The 21,202-nt window shown below is 34.5% G+C and overlaps 2 protein-coding genes across 3 annotated transcripts; both read left to right on the plus strand.

The window, feature by feature from the left end:
- The first annotated feature begins 8,075 nt into the window (after nt 1-8,075).
- Nucleotides 8,076-11,832, plus strand: LOC109337987 (membrane magnesium transporter). 2 transcript variants are annotated; one of them, XM_019575108.1, is made up of 4 exons: nt 8,076-8,285; nt 8,373-8,425; nt 8,518-8,618; nt 11,483-11,832. In XM_019575108.1, the coding sequence occupies exons 1-4, from the start codon at nt 8,213-8,215 to the stop codon at nt 11,574-11,576; spliced, it is 321 nt and encodes a 106-aa protein (XP_019430653.1). In that variant the 5' UTR covers nt 8,076-8,212; the 3' UTR covers nt 11,577-11,832. The 2 variants fall into 2 exon arrangements, with proteins under 2 accessions (XP_019430653.1, XP_019430652.1); XM_019575107.1 differs by having other exon boundaries at nt 8,078-8,285; nt 8,373-8,429; nt 8,522-8,618.
- Nucleotides 11,833-12,704: 872 nt separating this feature from the next.
- On the plus strand, nt 12,705-20,694 carry LOC109337988. Its single transcript, XM_019575109.1, has 3 exons — nt 12,705-12,936; nt 20,224-20,302; nt 20,414-20,694. The coding sequence occupies exons 1-3, from the start codon at nt 12,785-12,787 to the stop codon at nt 20,477-20,479; spliced, it is 297 nt and encodes a 98-aa protein (XP_019430654.1). The 5' UTR covers nt 12,705-12,784; the 3' UTR covers nt 20,480-20,694.
- The last annotated feature ends 508 nt before the right edge of the window (nt 20,695-21,202 follow it).

Raw genomic sequence — 21,202 nt, forward strand, 5'->3', positions numbered from 1 at the left:
AATACTGAAGAGATTTGCTGAAAATATTTGAAATGGATGACTGCAAGCCAATAGTCACTCATATGGGTTCTAGTACATACATCGATACATATGAAGTTGGAATGTTTGGTTCCCTACTTTATTTAACTGCCAGTAGACCTGATATAATGTTTAGTGTCTGTTTTTGTGCATGGTATCAATCAAAACCAAAATAATCACATTTAGGTGATTTCAAAAGAATCATTAAATATTTAAAAGGCATAAGACGTTGGATTATAGTATCCAAAAGGAAGTATATGTGATTTCGTTAGATATTTAGATTCCAATTTTGTTGGATGCAAAACTGAGAGAAAAAGTACAAGTGGTACTTGTTATACATGTTCATTCAAGAAACAAGCATGTGTTGTCCTAAGTACTACTGAGGTAGAATACATAGAGGCATGTAGTTGTTGTGCCCAAGTGTTATGGTTTAAACAATAATTACGATATTATGGCTTAGACTTAGGTTGCATTCCCCTAAAATGTGACAATACTAGTACTATAAATCTCACAAAGAATCTAGTAATGCATTCTAGAACCAATCACATAGATATAAGATATCACTTCCTTAGGCACCATGTCTAAAAAAAAGATGTGTCAGTAGAATTTGTTGATACTCAAGACCAACTAGTAGATATTTTTACTAAACTTTTGGCCAAATAACCTTTCTATAAAATTAGACGAGAATTAGTTATACTTGATGAAGCTTACTTATCTTAAATGCTTATTCACGAATATGTTTGCTTCATTGTGCTTATATTATACCTACTTGTACTTAAAATTGCTTAATTCTTTTCAAAATTTTCAAATTCTTGGGTGTGTAATCGATTATATATGTTCAGTAACCGATTACCAGGCATCAGTATACCTGAAAATTCAAAATTCTGGGGTCAGTAACCGATTACTCTGGAGAGTAACCGATTACAATATTGAGCATGAACTTTCATTAACCGATTACCCTCTTGTGTAATCGATTACATAAGATGTCTGTTTGAAATCTGGGAATTTTTATGTTGAGTAACCGATTACTCACTTCGAGTAACCAATTACTCTGAACAGTATTTAAGTTTCCCTCCACATTTTTCAAACACTTATTCTTCCTCAAACCTCTCTTTTCGTGTTTACCCTAGTGTTTATCTATAAACCTCATTTTTTATATGATTTATGTGATTTTTGAGTCATTTCCTATCACATTTTCAATTCGAAACACTTCTATTCCATAGATTTTGTGTTTAGTGGCCTTAATAAAAAATCCCCAAATCTCTCAAACCTCAAAACCTAATTTTTTTCAAAACTTCAATCAAGGGCTTCATCATCAAGGGCTAAGAAGCAACATACCAATGTGTCTCAAAAGAAGTAAGGTACTTCATCTTCTGAAGCTAACCCTCTATATTTGGCACGTCTTCTTGCCAATGATGAACAACACAAAATTTTCTCGGAGCATTTTCTTCGACGATCCATCTTTGCTTCTAAGTATGGTAATATCAGTAACTTTGAGTTTAAAGATTACCATTTCCCTATTCTACTTAGGCAACAAGATCTTTTTGATTTCTGTGAGGAATCAAAAGCCTACTATCTAAACTTGTTAAAGTATACTACAATTTGAACTTTAGAAAAAATCATCTAACATCGTATATGAAAGGAAAAGAAATTGTTTTAGATGTGAAGAACTTCAGTTCAATATGTTGTAATATACCTTCTCAATGTAGCATATAATATTTCGGTCTTGCATGTGAATGAGATAATTATGATAGAAAAGAGTTCTACTACTCTATGTGTAGATTCTCTAAAAGGGAAATCGAAATGCGTAAGCAACTGGCTTTAGGTGAAACTGTAAAGAGTAGAGATATCCTTACTGTAGAAAATCTCAATCTTGAAGATCGTCTGCTTCATTACTTTCTTAGCTATGTCATTTTTCCAAAATATTCAAATAATTCTCAAATTAATGACATAGAATTACAATTGATGTATACTCTTAAGCATAACCTTGAAATCAATTGGGCTTTGACAGTAATGAGATATATGTGGTCTGTATAAGAAACTCGCAGCCCTTTGCCTTATGAAATCTTCATAACCAACATACTTGAGCATTTTGGTGTATCCACTACTGGTGAATCCAAAGTCACACTTGATGCACACGATTGTAAGATCGATGTGGATGTGATCCAAAAAATAGTTTTCTTTCGAGATCCCATTGATAGATTCTATAAGTATCAAAGTATAGGCATGATGCACCTGCTGATCCAACTGTGGATGTCTTTGCTAACCCTCATGGACATCAACCTTCTGAGTTTCATGTTGACTCTTCTTCATCTGCTCCCATGCCTACAAATCATATGATTATGGACGAGTTATTCTCTCTTCGAGACTACATCTCTAATCGGATGGATGCTCTTGATGCTCACAATCAACAAGTCAAATTCGAGCTTCAACGTCTTTCTTATAAGATCAATAGCATGGACCTTGATGATGATAGCACTAAGCCTGAGTCTTAGAACATTTGTTGTCTAGGATTTCTCATTGTAATGTTGCATGATTGTTGACATTTGTTGTTTTTATGGTTATGTTTTGAACAATGTTTGAACATCTTTTAAATTTTCTGCTATGCTATGTTACCTTTATGTTTGTTATGTACATATTGTATGCTATATATATATATTGTGTTGGACTCTTGGATTTTCTTCTTTTTGATAAAGTCAAAAAGGTGAGAAAAGTTAGGAGAACTGTATCTTCTGTTTAAAATTCTTCCAGACACATAACTCCAAATCAAAGGGGGAACATACAAAATAAGGGGAGCATACTCAAGACAAGTCAGAAAACTACACTATCAAGAAGATATTGGTTTGTCATCATCAAAAAAGGAAGATTGTGAAGAAGATATTGCTCCTGATCTTGGCACGGTTTTGATGAAGACACCAACATCACATAAAAGAAGAAAAGGAAGAATACTTATGAAGACAATGAATATAAAGCTTTAAGGATTTAGAATCTAAGTCTTTAGGTACTTCTATCCTTATACTCTATTATATACAAATAGTAGTAATGGTTGTTAGGTATCAGTGGCTAAAATACACCTAGAAGGGAGGTTGAATAGGTGTAGCGGTCAAAGTATTCGCTTTCGCAAACAACTTATAATGCTGAAAAACCCCCAGTTTAATCGATTAACACAGAAAGAATAATCGATTAACTACAGCTTTTTAATCGATTAAAACAGCTCAGATCGCACAAACAGTTTCAGTTTCTTGTACGACAAGCAACTGAGATCGAAGCAAATATACAGAGCTAACATATATATAAGAGTTACAACAGTACAGTATAGAAACATATTATTATAGCTAATACAACTATACAAAGTAATCGATTAAAGCAATAAAGAGAGTAGGGAAAGAAAAGTGTGCAACAAGGTTTTTATCCTGGTTCGTTTGCGGGTCCACTTGCAAACTACATCCAGGCCCCCCGTCTGATCTGGGAGATTTTTCTTCACTATGAAACACAATGTATGTTACATACACGCTTCCAAATACAAAACTTGAACGCTCCCTTCTTGGAACCCAAAGAACTATGTTACCCTTGGTTTAACCTTTCCCAAAACCGCCTCCCAAGAAAACCTTTCTTATGCGATTCGGCCCCAGCCAAGGTATCGCTCTTTATCCCAAGAACTCCAAGTCTTTGTATGAAGAACACCTTACCTAACCGCAGCTAGGATTTTCCCAATCATTTTACCCTTGGTTCTCACTCATGTAACTTGTTACTTAGTTCTGGTAACGTGTTACTTAGTCACAATAATTTGTAACCCTAGGATTGGTTACAAGGATTTTGAGTAACCAATTACACAATACGGTAAACAAATATTTTGTTGGACAAAACATTTATGTATTCGATTAGAACCTGTGAGTAATCGATTACAACTTGTGAGTAATCGATTACAACCTGTGAAAATCAATTACTCAGTTGGACTGACTGTTTGGGTAATCGATTACATCGATTAGGTAATTGATTACTGAGAGTTGTTGCACCATTTTTCAGATTCAAACTACACAGCTTTCACCCCAAACGAAATGATTTCATTCCAATCGAATCCTACCTTTTCATAGAGGTGTTATGGATTATTGGAAAGCCTATTTAAAAGCATTGAAACTCATTATTCATAACACACAACTCATATACAAAATCTAATTTTTATGAAATACTTGCTTTGTACTTCTTGCAACTTGTTCTAAACTTTCAGAATATATTTTCCGAAGTTGCCTTAAATGTGGTTTATCAAAGTAATTCAAACCTTCTGAGCATTATTACTAAAGTGTATAAAGCATTATTGGATTGCAAGAGTTCATAGTTTCAAATCTTGTAATGACAATACTTGCCATAGTTAAAGTTTTCTTCAAATTATTGAATTACTTTCTGTCACAAAGGTGTGATAAGAAAGGAGATAAAGTCACTTGGAAATTTTGTTTTCCAAAGAGTTATATAGGTATTAGAGAGTGAGTAAGGTACAAGGAAATCTCGGGGTGGGAATTTGTAATTGCTACTCTTAATATCTAGTGAAGAAATCTCTTGTGTTGCAAGAGTACTGGACATAGTCTCCGATGGACAAGAAGGTGAACCAATATAAAATCTCTGCGTACTCTCTTCTCCCTTAACTTCTTAAATTTACTTGACATTTTTTGCATAAATTTTCCGCTACAATTAACTCTTAAATTTTATAGAAAAATTGGTCATAGTTTTTAAACAATTAATTCACCCCCTCTTAGTTGTCATCTCAGTCTTACAAAAAATGTGTAAATAATAAAAGGATTTAAGGGGGTTTAGGGTTACAAATCAATTTGGAGTTTATGGTTAGGGTAAAATTAATTTGGGATTAGGTTTTAACACAATTTGGTGATTAGGTTTAGGGTAAAATTAATTTAGGAACTTGGGTTAAATTAAATTGGGGGTTTAGGTCTAAATTAAATTGGGGGTTAGAGTTTTGAGTGGAAACCCATCTAGCCACCACCTAGACTGCTGGAACCGCTGTCGACGGCGGTAGCTTAGTCATCGACAGTGGCGGCGTAGCCACCAGACCGCACCATGGGTGATGGTTTGGCACCTGTTCCAGCCTCTCATGGCTGGCATAGACGGCCCTGGACAGCTCCGTCCAGCTGGCGATGTCGCCTGAGATGCTCAGTCCTCCATGACTGTCGTCTAATTCTGTTTTGCGACAATATCATTTGAAAACAAAAACACTCTTATCTCATGACAATATCATTTGAAAACACAACCTAATGACATTGATTTTATTGAAGTTAAAAGAGAAGAAAATAGTAGAAGGAAACCTTATGAGTTTGTGGAAGTAGAAACCAACTGAGTTTGCTGCCTCTCATTGTCAACGTTTCCTACTTCTCAGTTGATATCATTGTTACATCATTTTTCCATATTTTTATTTATATTTTGCTCCTCCCCTTTACTTGCTAACTTTAGGTTTATAAAGGGGATGTGATTAGGGTTTTCAACCCTAAACTGGTTGGGCCAAAGGGGCCCAACTTCTTTTCAAAATTTTCCAACTTTTCCACTCAATTCAAAATTCACTCATCAATTCAATTTTTTTAAAGACCAAATTACCCCGATTAAAATCGGGTGTTTACCACCACCATTTTATTATTCTAAGTATTTTATTTATTTATTTAATAATTAATATAGAGGAACTGAAAATGTAAAAAAATTGTTAAACATGAGAGCAATTTTTTACATTTTAATTTATTTTTAAGCCATGCTTCTTAAATTGTATATATGTTAAAGAATTCTGCTATATTATATGTCAGGTTTTGTGCCTTCTAAAATCTAATTTCCCTTGCATATTCCTATATATTTTGGAAATTTGCTTACGAGTAATTCACTATTATGTTGTTAGGAGGGATGGTTCTTTTTAATATTATCTAATTTTTACTTTCTTTAAATATTGTATTCGATGTAGTTAGAATAAAAAAATATTCAATTTGATTCATTATTGAAATTTTTAATATAAGTAAGACTTGATTTATTTTTGAATTTTTTTGTTTAAGTTGTAGGAATACTTAAAGAGAATAAAATATATCCTAATATAAAGAGATAAGTTACTTCATTCAACCAATAAAATTATGATATGTGTTCTACTTAATCATTTTCTACAAAATATTTCTAAAACAAAACAATACATATGTCATACTTTATTGTCTAGATGAGATAATTTATCTCATACTATGAGGTTATATTTTATTCTCTTACTTATATTTGATTGTGTTTGGTTTGATTTTCTTTATATATTTGACTTTCGTTGTTGTTTCTACAAGGATGTTTGAAATATGTATGTATGATAATCACTTCCACTGCACCAATATTTTTTAATTTAATTGTGTTTATTTTATGGATAGTGTTTTTCTATTTATGTTTTGAGAGTGTAAAAAAAAGGTTTAAGAAGAGAAGATGGAAAAATAAATCAATGTGACTAATGATGGTGTAAGGAATGCAGATAATGCTTAATAATTAATAATTGTAATATCTATGCATTGTTGATATAAAGTCAAATATAATTAAATATAAATGATAGATAATACACTGACAGTGTATATAATTTTTATATTATTAGTGTATTTTTTTTCATAATTAATATAATTAACTAAGTAACTTGAAGGAAGAGATAAAGAGGCTCGAGATGAAACACCTTTGTATAGTTGAAATAAAAAAAAGTTTTAGAAATTTATGAATTATATTTTAACCAATCAATGATATAATTTTTTTTAATGGAATACATTATTTAAATACTTGAAATATTACATGGCAATTGCATGTTAAGAGTATTTGTTAAAATATTCAAAGATGAAAAATACGTATAGAAAAATGTAATACTATAGTTTCTAAATCTTAGAATACACCATATTTCAATGTATATTTGTTATTTTTAATTCCTTAACAAATGAACTAGTTAACATTCTCATATTACAAACATGAACTTTGTAGAGAAACCAACAAGAGAATGGAGAGAAGAAGAATGAAGTAGTTGAAAATGGATATATGACTATATTGAGCAAGAAGAAGCTTATTGGAGGAAAATATTTACGTTGGAGTTGAAGGAAGGTCAAGAACATTTGAACCAACCTGCAGGGGAGGATATACTCATTGTCTATGATGGTTTTTAATGGATAGGGAAAAACATCAAAAGTAATAAAAATAGATAATATAATATAAATTTTTATCCCTTAAAATATAATAATATTATATTTTTCTTATTAAAATTAAGTGTAAAATTAATAACTTCTAATGTGGAGTAAGGGACAGGAGTGTGATTCCTCCAATAGTTAATCTATTCCACTTTAATTGTTACAATAATAGTTTTCATTTTTTGATATTATGTATCATTTTTAGAAAATCATGAATCATTCTTTTTTATTGTTTGTTTTGTTACACTGTAATTAAATTCGCATTAGTCATTCATTCGGTGATGTTGGTTCTTTTATAAAGATTATAATTTTTTTTTGATCCAACTCTTTCAATGATTTTTTTATAAAGATTATCACAAAAAATATTAATATTCTACTTGAATAACACTTTAGTCTAAAGAAAACTAAATAATTAAATGGAAAACTCAATTAAATGTTATAACATTAGATAATAAAGAATAAACATAACCATAATAATGACAAACATAATTATATAAATAAGTTGAATGAATCATATTTTTCCTCTCAAGAAACATTGCTTTGATAATTTTTTGTGATCATCTTTTTAAAAAACTTAAACCATAAAACAAAAAAGTTTTGAAGATAAATGACAAAAAGCTGCAATCCATATTCACCTAAAATAAGCTATCTTTTAGTTTCTTTATAACATCATCTAAGTTGTATTACACAATTCAAGTAGCAATTTATTTTTATTTTTATTTTTTGACATCATAATATTTGCAATTTCCTTCTGTAGTTGACTCCATAATTAATATTTTTCCTTCCACAATGAAAAATAACGGTATAATCAATAAACAAGTAATTAGTATTAATTTCTCAAATTTTCTAGGATAAACAAAATTAAACAAAAACAAAACTTTCTGAAAGAACAAACTTATAAAGAAACTGAGACAGCACCGTTGGTGTGTAGAACTTAGACAACAGCGTTGCTTCTCCGAGAATCTGTGTCCTTAGATCTACTCATCCTCAAAATCTCTGAACTTTATCCGTTACAGAAAATCATGGGTTTAGGTTTTATTGTGGGATTCCTCGGAGCTCTAGTTCTATTTCACGCTGCTTATTCAACTATCCAATGTATGCATCACTTCACTAAGTTAATGTCTATATTTGCTTAGATCTAAATTTTGGTTCTTTTAAACTTAAATTCGGATTTGGTTTCAGACAGGGCTTTGTTGAAGATTACTGAGGAAGAGTTTTCAGGGCCTCCTTTGAATGTAAGTGTTGTTCTTTTTGTTTAGAAATTTGATTTTAATTTTTTTTGTATTTTGTTATTGGTGTTTTTTATTATGAGATTTTTGGAGTGCAGGTAGTAGTTGAGTTGTTTATAGGGTTAGTGATTTGTATTTGGGCTGCTTTGACTTTGCCTGGGAAGTTTTTGTCCATACATCCAGATTCTGATGAGAACAGGTAGCTAATTCTTCATTGTTTCTATTTTTGGAAGATTTTATGCATGTGGTTGATTTTGATTTTGTTATCTCACCAATTATTACTAGCAAGAGGTTGTTTTATCATGTTAAAGGAAGTAGGAACTTGATAGCATCACCGTACACATGAAAATTTGGGTTATAATTCCTTGACAATGGGAGTGAAAAATTATTGATCCTGTGTCACGGTGGTCAACTTTGTGTTCAGGTTGGTCAATCTTATATGAGACTTGGTCAATTCGGCATAAGGATTAGGCTGAAATTGGTTAAAGACAAATGATATCATGATTGGTCAATTGGGTGCAAGATTGCCAAAAAAATTGGCAGCAGAGGGAGTTTCTAGCAGTGGATCTTGATCGAAGAATGAAAACTATTGATTTCTTTTCAGTGTTGTAGCTGACATAAGTTGCTCTCGTTAATTAATAGTGTGCCCTTTTATGCTCGGCCTACCTTGTTCGAGTTCTGTTGCTGGTCACTTTCTGTCTTGGGCTTCACATGGCAGCTGCTGTAAAAATTGGTTAGGGAAAGGTTTGCCTCCATTTTGACCTTCCCTACCTCAGATCTGGATTAGTTTGTGACTCTTGTGGTATATAGATACCGGATGATTTATACAAAAAGAGTTAAAATTGAGGACTTAAATAGTAGAGGAATGGAAATAGAAAAGGGTTTGGAAATAAGATGGTTGCAAAGAGAGGTCAATAATATGAACCGAGGAAACTAATTCTTACATAGGGGATTGGTTCCTCTCGGAAGTTAATGTGACCATGCCATTCATATGAGAAGATTTGACCTGTCCACAAAATTTGAATTAATAAAGAGTGGTGGGACACAATGTTTTTCCCCAATCGTTTCCCTTTCCCTTCACAACTTTTTCATCTGTGTTTCTTTGAACACCAAAATAACTATCAGAGGTTGATTAAGAAGGAGAAATTCTTGAAAATCCACCAGTTTAGGTGGAATTTTAGATTCCTTATTTGAGATTAAAATACTAGATCAAAATACAATAGAGTCCCCTCAATCAAATACCCAAAGAGATCATTTATTAAGTAGGATTATATGTACCTTTAAAAGTTACATTCATCTCTTCAAAATTCCTTATCCAAACACAGCTCTATGGGAAATTCCTCTCATTTCCGTCGTAGTTTGATGGGGCATCACAAGTGCGTCAGTTAAGAGAGCTAGGAGAGAAAGAAGGGGGTAGCTATTATGAGTAGTTTGCGAAGAAAGTAAAACGTTTTCTGTATTGAATGTAACTCGTTTCTCATTGAAGGTAGGAGCCAAAACTGACTTATATACATGAATAAGTAATGCCTTGTTGCTGACGCAACAAGCTAGCTGTCAATCTAACTGTCTAACTGAAAATGGAGGGAAACTACTCTACTCTAACTAAATATCTGTCTAACTACAATATACAGGAGTGAAATACAATAGTGTATATACAAAAGGTATGTGTAAATATGCTACTTAGTACTTAGTATCCAATACCCTCGCCTCTCCAAGCTGGAGAGTATATATCAAGTACTCCCAGATTGGAGAGGAGGTATGTAAAGGGAGAAGAATCTGAAGCCTTAGCTAAAGATATCAGCGGATTTCTCAGTTTTAGGGATAGACAGTAGTTGAAAGAGATTGGCTTAAAGTCAATTCCATGCCACATGACAATCAATGTCAATGTGCCTTTTTGCCTTCAAGGTATGCTGCCGAACCACTGAATGCCTTTAGTTGAAGATAAGTAAATGGATAGAACAAGGCTTGACTAGGAGAGGCTTTGATATATCAAAGTACACGAGTAGGAACTTTGTAATGAGTTGTGGTGGGAGAAGACATGAATTGGCTAAGCTGATGAACAGCAAAGCTGAGGTTGGCCTAGAGTTGGTTAGGTAAAGAAGTCTTCCAATCAACCTTCGATAAGAAGCAGTATCATGGTAAGGATCACCATCGTTTTGGTGAAGCTTGGTTGTTTTAATCATTGGAGTAGGTGCTACATAATTAGGTTTGATGATGTGCTGCCCTGTGCTTTTCTTTCTTTTCTCCACCTGACCCACACTCAAAAGCTTCCAGATTAGCATCCATATGTACTGGCTAGGGTCCATTAATTTGCCATAGAACCATTAGTATTGATTTAGTTCTACCATATTCTTTGTTAATAGTCCCATAGGTCAGATGTTACGTAATTATGTTTCACCAATGTGCTCAATTTGTCATTATTTATCAGAATGAACAAAACAAAGGAGTTTTTTACTATTTGTCAAGATGACATGAATATTATTGGTCACTTGTCCACCTACCTAACCCATATGATTTAGGTCATTAAGTGAGATAACGATGGACTAAACCGGAGTATGTTTTCTGCTTAGTCAGTCATGCACTTGTTAGTTGCACCCTTCCAGCATTCTCACAGTGCCATATAGGGATTTTATAGACTCACAACAACATACCCCCTCCATGTTTTCAGCGCATTTCCAGGAATTTGAAGTCTACCATTTTAACCTGTTTTGTTAATATTGGATCTTTTGTTACCCCCTCCATGTTTTCAGCGCATTTCCAGGAATTTGAAGTCTACCATTTTAACCTGTTTTGTTAATATTGGATCTTTTGTTTTTACCGATGATACCAGAATTGAAAATCAAGTATCAAGAGGATTTACTTAATAGGCTTTTTCAAAGTCCTTTTGTCATAGAAATTTTCGTTTTTTGCAAAACTCTGAAATTGCTATCTTTAGTTTCACTGCTCATACTTGAGGTATATAACTACATAAAGTAGAAGGTTACTCTGGCGCTGCTAGCATTTTCACTCGTTGGGGAATTACTTGGTTACTAATTACCATGGTTTGATAATAAATGTGTGCAGGATTGTTTCTTTACCCGACAACCTAGACTTCATGATCTTCAACCATCGACGCAAGGTCTTCCCATTGGAAATGGATATGAAGCTAAGACATTGAGGACTTTTGGGTGAATTGCTGTCATTTCTTACACGAGGAAGAACACTATTTTCTTTAAATTAGATAACTTGTTTGTGCATTTGATATTACTTGCTTGTTTGATGAGTTTTTGTACCTTCCTTATGTAGCCTCTTTACATTTCTGTACTGGGTATAATATATCAGGTCTATGTAACTTTGAGAGGATGTTACTACTAGAGCCATTTATGTATGGGTTCAAAAATATAAATGAAGTTATGAAGCCAGGTTAAACTCGATTTGTGAACACCCTTTGCCAAATGTTGAGCAAAATAAAAAAGTTAAAGCACTTAATATATTAATAATCATTATTAGAAGGAGTCATGATGTGTTTGATTTGATTGTTTATGGGGATATTAGTGTATTAAAGATCAGACGAGAGGTTACTCTGAAAAATAGAAAAAAAAAATATATTTTAAAATCATGTAGTACTCTCATTTTCATGTGATTAGAATAATTTAGTCAAGACTAATAAATAATAAAAATGTTTCTTGGCATGTGTCGTAAGGCTAAGAGTCATCGTTAAAAACCCATCAAGAATTGATAGAAAGAACTATTATCATGTCTAAATAATTTTTATGCTATTACAAATTGATGGAATAAATATTTTTTTGTATTAAAATAAGATATTTATTACTAGCAAGGCTAAAACATAGGTGTAAATGATTGAGTTTTTTTAAGCATAATGTCAAGTTAAATTAAAATGATTTAACGTATTAACTTTTTTGGCATTTGATTAAAATTATTATTTTAATGAAGTTATTATGAATTTCCTATAGAGAATTATATATGTCTTGTAAGCATTATTCTACGTAGTATATTATTTTAGGAGAAAATGTTTTTTACACCAACTTAACTCTTTTTCGTCCACAATAATAGAACAACAATTAAACGTTAAACAATTGAACACACTTAGAATTAATTAAGATTATAAAAATATATTTGGTATTAAAATCCTAAGAATATAAACTAATAAGCTTATTAAAAAGAAATTAACTTGATTAAAAACAGTTTTTTAGCAAAACAAATCTGAACAATCAATTCCAATAAAAAAGAAAAAGAATAGAGGCTTCAAATAAAACGGTGTCGTGAGACTGGTGGTATATCGTATAGGTAGGGTTGGATAAGTGTGGATAAGAAGCAGGGAAGGTGCAAGAGAAGTGAGAGAAGAAGAAAAAAGAAGAAGAAGAAATGGAGAAGTATTTCGGAAATGCTTATCGAGGTGACCCTGGTGTTCCTCACACTGATCACCAACGTTTCTATAACTATTGGATTGGTGCTACTATCTTCTCTGCCCTTCTCTGGAAAGATCCTTATATGTGGCAGCTCACTAATCAGTGGAAGTATGTTACCTCCTTTTTCATTTCAATTCCACTCCTTCCATTTTATTATTATAATTTCATAACCTAAAATGTGCCCTAATGGGAAGTAACAAATCACATCATATGTTTGGCATCTTATTTGAAATGAAAAATGAGTAAATGCTATTTTTATTGAGTATTATGTGAAATTTCTCTGTTGAGGGAATACGTAGGGTTCATAATTTAGTGATGTGCAGTAATAATGATTAACTTTTGATATACTGGAGAATTACGTAGTCATTTTATGATGTCAGTGTTGCCCATGACCAAAAATTTGAAGTAATTTCGGAAGGCTTATTGATGGGATTATCTTACGGTTGTGCCTTTTTTCACTTTGAACACTGTTTTCTTTCTTGTCTGCTGAAGTTAGTGACCATGATGTCACGGATTCAAATCCTGTGAATAGTCTCTTTGCTTGGGGGTGATGTTGTATACATCTACCATCTCCAGACCCCATTAAATGAGAGACTCATGTACTGGACTGTCCTTCTAAGTTTTATCTACATCAGAAGCAGTTGTGATTAGTTATACTTGTAAAAGTAAAAAAGTGCTTGTTTACATTCTTTCCTCTCATGGATGAGTTTTTTAAAAGCTAAAAAACATACTCATAAAAGTTGGATTTCATTTTTTTAGCATATGTTTTTTGGAAGAAAAAACCTTACCTTACAAGCATGTCAATGTCAGACTGAAGTAGTTAAAAAAAGCAGTTTAAACAAAAAAGGCTATAACTATATATTTAACTGTCTGTATGTGTGTGTAGATATAGATACACATAGTAATGTTTATAGCAGGGGTGTTATAATGATGCAGTTGGCCCCTATGCTTGTTCTCTGAAGTATTTGGTTTTTGCTTTATAATGTCACATTAATGATGCAAAGGTCAAGTGCTGTTTATTTACTCCAGCACCACTTTTCTGTTCCTTTATTTTCTTCAGCCTCACAAATGCAAGCACACATCATGGGGGAGGGGAACAAAGTAGGGTGGGAAACTCTGTCTAATTAGCTCTACTTTTCTCTCTTTTCTTTTCTATCTAAATCCTATGATTTCATCAGAGAGGAATGTAAAAGACATTTTTTGTTTCAGGTTTCTACATAGTGTCGGTGCAATGGTAAGATTGCTTGCCTTGTGACCCGAGGTTATTGGGTTCATATCCTGGAAACAATCTCTTCACTTTTGAGGGTAAGGCTGCATACATCTACCCTCCCCAAGCCTCACTCAGTGGAAGCCTCTTTCAAGTTTCACCCAATCGCCCATTAGAGGGTGAGTCTAGGCACAACGTTAAGGTTGGTTGCCTTGTGACTTGGTAGTCATGGGTTCAAATCCTAGAAATAACCTCTTTGTTTGTGGGGATAAGGCTTTATACATCTACCCTCCCCATAACTCACTAGGTGGGAGCCTCATGCACAAAGCCGCCCTTTTAGTTGGCTATACCTACAACAAATGAATTGATGGAACTGGTATATTAGAGATAGAAAGATAGTAGAAATAGAGATGAGAAGATGAAGTTTAGGATCACTTTGATCCTAAATGAATTCTTTATATTTCTTTGTATGAAAGCTTTCAAGCTTGAATTACAAGTTGAAATCAATTCCCTAGTAACTGATTTCCCAAAATTAGTTACTCTACCACTTAACAATAAAAAAGCTACCCCATACATCATGAATAATCCTATTTATAGGATCCCCCTTCTAACTAACTAACTATAACAGAAAAACTAACTCATTCCCTTTCTATTCCTCCTAATATACACGTTCTTGATAGGCGGTTTCACCCTTATCCTATCAATACCCTCCCTAAATGAGCCACCTTATCCTCCAGGTGAAAAGAAGGAAATTTCTCTTGTAATATAGCAGCTGATTCCTAGGAATTATCACAACTTGGCAATTGAGCCCATTTGATTAACCCCTCAATTTGTCCCTGGTGATCTTCTCTCCAATCCACTACACTTTCTGGTTCTACCATCAACTCATACTCTTCATTTAACAATGGGGGAAGAGGCTGAGGTTGATGATTGGGTTTGAGGGCCTTCTTTAACAATGATATGTGAAAAACAGGATGTATCTTTGCTTGTTTAGGGAGATCTAATCTGTATGCCATTGGACCTACTATGTTCACAACTTGATAGGGTCCATAATACTTTGCTGCCAACTTAGCAAATGGTGTAGAAGCCAATGATTTAAGTTTATATGGTTGTATCTTCAAATAAATCCAATCCCCTTCCTGAAACTCCACCAATCCTCTATGCTTGTCAGCCTGTTTCTTCATCTGATCTGGGGCTTTGAGTAAATTCTACTTGAGTTTCATCAACATAGGAGGATCCCTTCCATAGAGTGCTTTGAAAGGTGTCATACCAGTAGACCCATGATAGGTAGTGTTATACCAAAATTCAGCCCAAGACAACCAATGAAACCATTGTTTGGGTTTTGGCCCAACAAAACATCTCAAATAATTCTCTAAACATCTATTAACCACCTCTGTTTGAGGGTGATAAGAGGTATTGAGCTTCAACTGAGTCCCATCCAACCTAAATAACTCTCCAAAACTAGCTTAAAAAAATAGGATATCTGTCAGATACTATAGATGAAGGAAACCCATGTAGCTTCACTACTTCATTGACAAATATCACATCTACTTCTTTAGCAGAAAAAGGGTAGCCCAAAGCATAAAAGTGAGCATCTTTAGTGAGTCTGTCCACTACCACAAAAATGGTATCCTTACCATGAACTCTGGGTAATCCTCTAACAAAATCCATGGATATGTCCATCCAAACTTGGGTGGGAATAGGAAGTGGTTGCAACAATCCCCAAGAGTCAGAGTAGAGTATTTATTCCTCTGGCAGATGTCATACTCTTCAACAAATCTTTTAATGTTTGTCTTTATACCCTTCCAATACACACAATTGGTTACTCTTTTGTAAGTTCTGAAAAACCCAGAGTGCCCTCCAATAGGTGTTCCATGACATTCCTTCAGAATAAGAGGAATTCCTTGAGATTACTAGCTTTCCTTTGTACAACAACAATCCTCCCTTGAACTCAAACCCCTCATGACTCCCCGGAAGTACAAGGAGGTCCTGGATGATTTGTTTTAGCTTGGAGTCTTGCTCTACTTCCTAAGTCCAGCCTTCAATATCAGCTACTGACACCAGAGATAGCTGCATACATTCCCATCCTTGAAAGGGCATCAACTACAGAGTTTTCATTCCCTGACTTGTATTGGATCTCAAAATCCATACCTAGCAACTTCACTGCCCATTTAAAGTGCTCTTCTGTAAAGAGTCTTTGATCATTGAGAAACTTGAGACTCTTTTGGTCAGTTCTTATGATATAATGCCTTCCTAGCAAGTAATGCCTCCATTTTTGTACTCTAGTATCCAGTTAGACCCAAAAATTCCCTTAATCCCTGATATCCTTAGGTCTAGGCCAAGAATAGGTAGCCTCAACCTTAGAGGGATATGCTTCCACACCCTGTCCACAGATGATATGGCCTAAATACTCTAATCTCTCTTGAGCAAGAGTACATTTTTTTTCTATTTGCTCTAAGAGAGTTGATCTGCAACACTTCTAACACTTGTTGTAAATGTATCACATGAGTAGGAAGATCCTTGCTGAAAACTAGAATGTCATCAAAGAAGACTAACACAAACTTCCTCAAAAACTTCTGTAATACCTCATTCGTCATGACTTGGAAGGTAGAAGGTGCATTGGTGAGACTAAAAGGCATGACTACAAACTCATAATGCCCCTCATGAGTTCTAAATGTTGTCTTTTCTATGTCCTCATCCCTCATTCTTATCTGATGATACCCAGATTTCAAGTCTAGCTTAGAAAATACCTGAGCCCCTCCCAACTCATTTAATAACGCCTCAATAATGGAAATTGGGAATTTGTTGGGGATGGTAACTTTATTTAAGGCACTATAGTCCACATAGAATCTCCACCCGCCATATATTTTCTTAACTAAAATTATGGAGCTTGAGTATGGACTGATGCTAGGCCTTATCACTCCTGCCATGAGCATTTCTAGCACTAGCCTCTCAATCTCAGTCTTCTGGTAGTGAGGATACTTATAGGGTCTCAGATTAGGAATGTTAGACCCCTCTTTAAGATGTATAGCACCTCAAATTGGTTCATTACCTTTGTTACCTCTGTGGGAATAGATTCCTGAGAAACTGTGCCCCCATCTGATTCACTGCAGTGTATCAACAATCCTTCTCCTTCTTCTTTTAATACTTGTATGAAGGCTCCTACAGATAATTGAGTCTTAGTTAAAGCAGGATCCCCTCTTCATTTGATGTACTGTGCCACCTTTTATCAAAGTCAACTCGAATTTGCCAAAATCTGCTTTGACCTCCCTTAAGCTAGCCAACCATTCCAACCCCAAAACTACATCCACCCCCTTCAATTCAAACAAATAGAATTTTTGGACCATGCTTGAACAACTTCAAGGATGCACACTTGCCCTAGCATTGTATCTTGTGCCCATCCCCTACCTCTACTATGTATTTGGGAGTGGATTGCACCACTAAGTTCAAGCTGCACACCAATTGTGAAGAGACGAAGTTGTGGGAAGCTCCACAATCAATCAAAATCACCACCTCTTTTTTCCCCAAACATCCAGCTACCTTCCATGAATTGGTTGAAGTTAACCCTACCATTAGGGATGGCAACGAAAACCGAATCCATAGGTACCTGTCCGGACCCAACCCGAATTTAATGGGGAAATCCCGTTGTGACTAGGTTCGGGTAAAACCCGATCCCAATTTTTGGGTTTGGGTTTGGTACTGTTGATAACCTACCCCAAACCCGGTTGATATGTATTAAATTAATATATATTTACTAAACCCATAATGGCACATACATCAACACTGTAAAAGCCATTAGTTTTTCTTATTTATGGTTAGGAAAAAAATATATAAGTTGTTAACTGCAGTCTGGAGCATTGTCATATTGTGGCGCAATCACAAGAGAGTGAGGTTAGAAGCTTTTGCATTCATTTAACTTCTATTTACTTTCTTCCTTCAATTCTTCTTCTTCCTCCTCTCATATTTTTTCTTCAATTAAATTCCTCTTACATTCTAAATTCTTTCTTTCAATTTCATTTTAATTTAGGGTTTAATTGGGGGTAACCCAGGAATTAGTGTAAGTGAATCTGGGCATACTTTCTCATCCAAAAATATGAACTTGTTCAAACTCCTCTGATTTTATTGGGGTCTTGTTTATGTTACTTTTATGGATTTAAATGTTTTTTATTTTTACAGTTGTGGTTGGGTTTTCCATCGGGTTCGGGTTATCCGAAACCCGACATGTTCGGGGATGGTATTATTATTTTCAACCCCTTTATGTTTGGGTTCGGGTTCTAGATTTCGGGGTTGGGTAAGTACAAACCCGATCCTGATTCGCCCAATTGTCATTCCTACGTGCCATAGCACATAATGATAGCTGCAAGGATTGCAAATTAGTCATCAGAATCTCTCCTATGTCATGCTCCTCTTCATCATCTTCCTCCTCCAACAGGATCATTCTAAATTGCCTATTCTTGCATCTGTGTTCCCTGCTATAGAGCTCATTGCATATAAAGCATAAACCCCTTCCCTTTTTTCTCTCAACTCAGCCCATGTTAGATGCTTGAACACCCCTCCTCTATTCTTAGAACTATCCCTAGCTGGTGTGTTAACAGAGACACTGCTAACAGAGGATTGTTCAGGCTTCTTTTCCCCCAAGGTTTGGCTTCAACAGTGATAGACCTACTTGGGTAAGTACTTCAGGAATAATTTGGGGTTCTAGGGAAACTACTAGGGTTTTGCTTTTTTTGTAAACAAGTTTTTCTCTTCTATCATAAGGGATTTTTGAATTACCTCAGAAAGGGTGGGATGCTCATACATCCTAACTTCAGCCCTGACTTCATCCTTGAGGATATTCAAGAAGATACCTTTGACAAATTTTGGGTCTATTTCCTTGATGGCCCAAACATACTTCTCAAACTCCTCAATATAATCCACCACAATCCCTTGTTGCTTCAGTGTCAGTAACTGTTCAAATGGGTTATGGACCATGGAGGGTTGGAATCTCCTTACCACAGCTAACTTGAACCCTTCCCAAGAAGAATGAGGATTGCACCTGCTCCACCAATGATACCAGCTGAGGGTTTTACCCTCTAACGCCATCGAGGTAGCTTGCATCTTCTCTTCTGTTACTTCTTTCAAAAGAAAGTATCTTTCAAGCCTGAGTCCACCCAAAAGCATCATCTCCTGAAAAAATAGGGATTTCTAACTTCCTCCACCTATCCCTGCCACGAATTCCAGGCAATTCGTGTTTCCCCCAATTCCACTCCCTTCCTCATGTGAATTAGGAACCCTAGTCTCGTGGTAAGTGACCAATAACCTCCTCCAACCTCTTGGTTCTTGCTTCATTCAATTCAAGTCTGATCCTTTGTTCCTCCCTTTCTCGCCTCATTTCCTCCCTCTCTTGGATCCAATCTTCAGCTGATCTAGCCATTCCCCTTGTTGATACCATAAGCTAGTGCGTGGTAGAGAAGTGAATTTTCAAGGCACCAGGATGGTGCTCTAATACCAGTGATGGAACTGGTATATTAGATATAAAAAGATAGTAGAAATAGAGATGTGAAGATGAAGTTTAGGATCAAAGTGATCCTGAATGAATTCTGTATATTTCTTTGTACGAAAGCTTTCAAGCTTAAATTACAAGTTGAAATCAATTCCCTAGTGACTGATTTCCCAAAATCAGTTACTCTACCACTTAACAATCAAAAAGCTACCCCATACATCATGAATAATCCTATTTATAGGATTTCCCTCCCCTTCTAACTAACTAACTATAACAGAAAAACTAACTCATTCCCTTCCTATTCCTCCTAACATAGACATGCTTGATAAAGGGTTTCACCCTTGTCCTATCATGATCTGTACTATTCTTATCTCTGAAACTAATAAAGTTGAGTTAGAAGGTCGACGTGGACAATTGGAATGTAATGAATGCTACTAAGATTTCAACTGTGATTATTTAAAAAATTAAGACAACTCCTCACTTTATCTAAATATATATCTTTTGTGGGTACAAATGTTTAGCTGTGTTGATTGTACGTTGATTTTGACGTCTTCTTGATTTGTTTTCCCTCTATCCCGATTCTAACATACTGAGCTGATTTAAAAATCTGATCACACCAGTTTCCCTCTTATGGTTTTGTGGTCTGTATCTTACTTTTGCATAACTCATTTACACATATCATGTTCTAAGATCCTTTAACCTGCAGTTGGCATGATAGAGCAATGTTATTTGAGCAATACCATTGGAAAAAGGCATTGAAGAAGAATGAGCCATATGAACCTCTGGTATGCTATTTTACTTCCCTATTCCGAATTTCTTTGGAGAGCTTTCCCTGAACATATCGTTTACTTGGTGCTTTTATGATTATGTTCTCATAAAAACTTGTGCTGTTGCAGTGGAACAAGCAGCCCAGGGAGATTCGACAAAACTACTACTTCAATTGGCCTATTTACTTCCCCTAAGCCTTCTTTTTCTGTTTCTTGCTGAGATTGTCTTATCTTTGCTTTTGTTGTAAACCTGTGGAAAACTGATATTCCTCCTTCTTGGGTTCTGTCTACATGATCATGCCCTTGGATTACTTGGCATGTTTTTTTATTACAAAATTATCCAGCACAATAGTGTGTGTTCTGTTTGCTTGTTAATGGTGTAATTATCTCGAATTGTTGTGAACTTGTGATTGGATACCTGTCTTTGAATGATAATTGGGTTAATTTTTAGACTTGGATTGTCCCTAGAGCTTAAGGTTTTATTTAGGAGTACCTGTCCGAACCTAACCCGAATTTAATGGGTTAAATCTGTTGTTATTTGGTTGGGTTTGGGTTTTACACTATATTAATTTTCAGGCTCAGGTTTGGTACAAGTGATATTAGAGATGGCAATGGATCTAGATGTGTCTATGTAGTCCATTACTCACAATTTCAAAATATTAAAAATAATTGTGAGAAATTTATGTAATTATATGTTTGTTTCCTATGATCTTATATGTTATTTGATCAATTAACAAGAGAAAAAATATAAAATATAATTTAAATTGTCTGTTAACTCATTTTATACAAAGAAACATAAAATCAAAGTCAATACTTTAATATTATGATGTAAAATTGATTTAGTAAGAACTGTTTAATTAATACAACATTAGATTACACATCTGAATTAATAACATAAGATTATATAATATTCCTTAA

The sequence above is a fragment of the Lupinus angustifolius genome, unplaced genomic scaffold, assembly GCF_001865875.1.
Source record: "Lupinus angustifolius cultivar Tanjil unplaced genomic scaffold, LupAngTanjil_v1.0 Scaffold_16_79, whole genome shotgun sequence".
Lineage (NCBI taxonomy): Eukaryota > Viridiplantae > Streptophyta > Magnoliopsida > Fabales > Fabaceae > Lupinus > Lupinus angustifolius.

Excerpts from the sequence above, each read along its gene's own strand:
- LOC109337988 (XM_019575109.1), top strand. The coding sequence starts at position 12,785 with ATGGAGAAGTATTTCGGAAATGCTTATCGAGGTGACCCTGGTGTTCCT. Across the intron at positions 12,937-20,223 it reads CAGCTCACTAATCAGTGGAA|TTGGCATGATAGAGCAATGT; the intron begins GTATGTTACCTC and ends TTTAACCTGCAG. Across the intron at positions 20,303-20,413 it reads ATGAGCCATATGAACCTCTG|TGGAACAAGCAGCCCAGGGA; the intron begins GTATGCTATTTT and ends GTGCTGTTGCAG.
- LOC109337987 (XM_019575108.1), top strand. The coding sequence starts at position 8,213 with ATGGGTTTAGGTTTTATTGTGGGATTCCTCGGAGCTCTAGTTCTATTT. Across the intron at positions 8,286-8,372 it reads TGCTTATTCAACTATCCAAT|ACAGGGCTTTGTTGAAGATT; the intron begins GTATGCATCACT and ends ATTTGGTTTCAG. Across the intron at positions 8,426-8,517 it reads TTTCAGGGCCTCCTTTGAAT|GTAGTAGTTGAGTTGTTTAT; the intron begins GTAAGTGTTGTT and ends TTTGGAGTGCAG.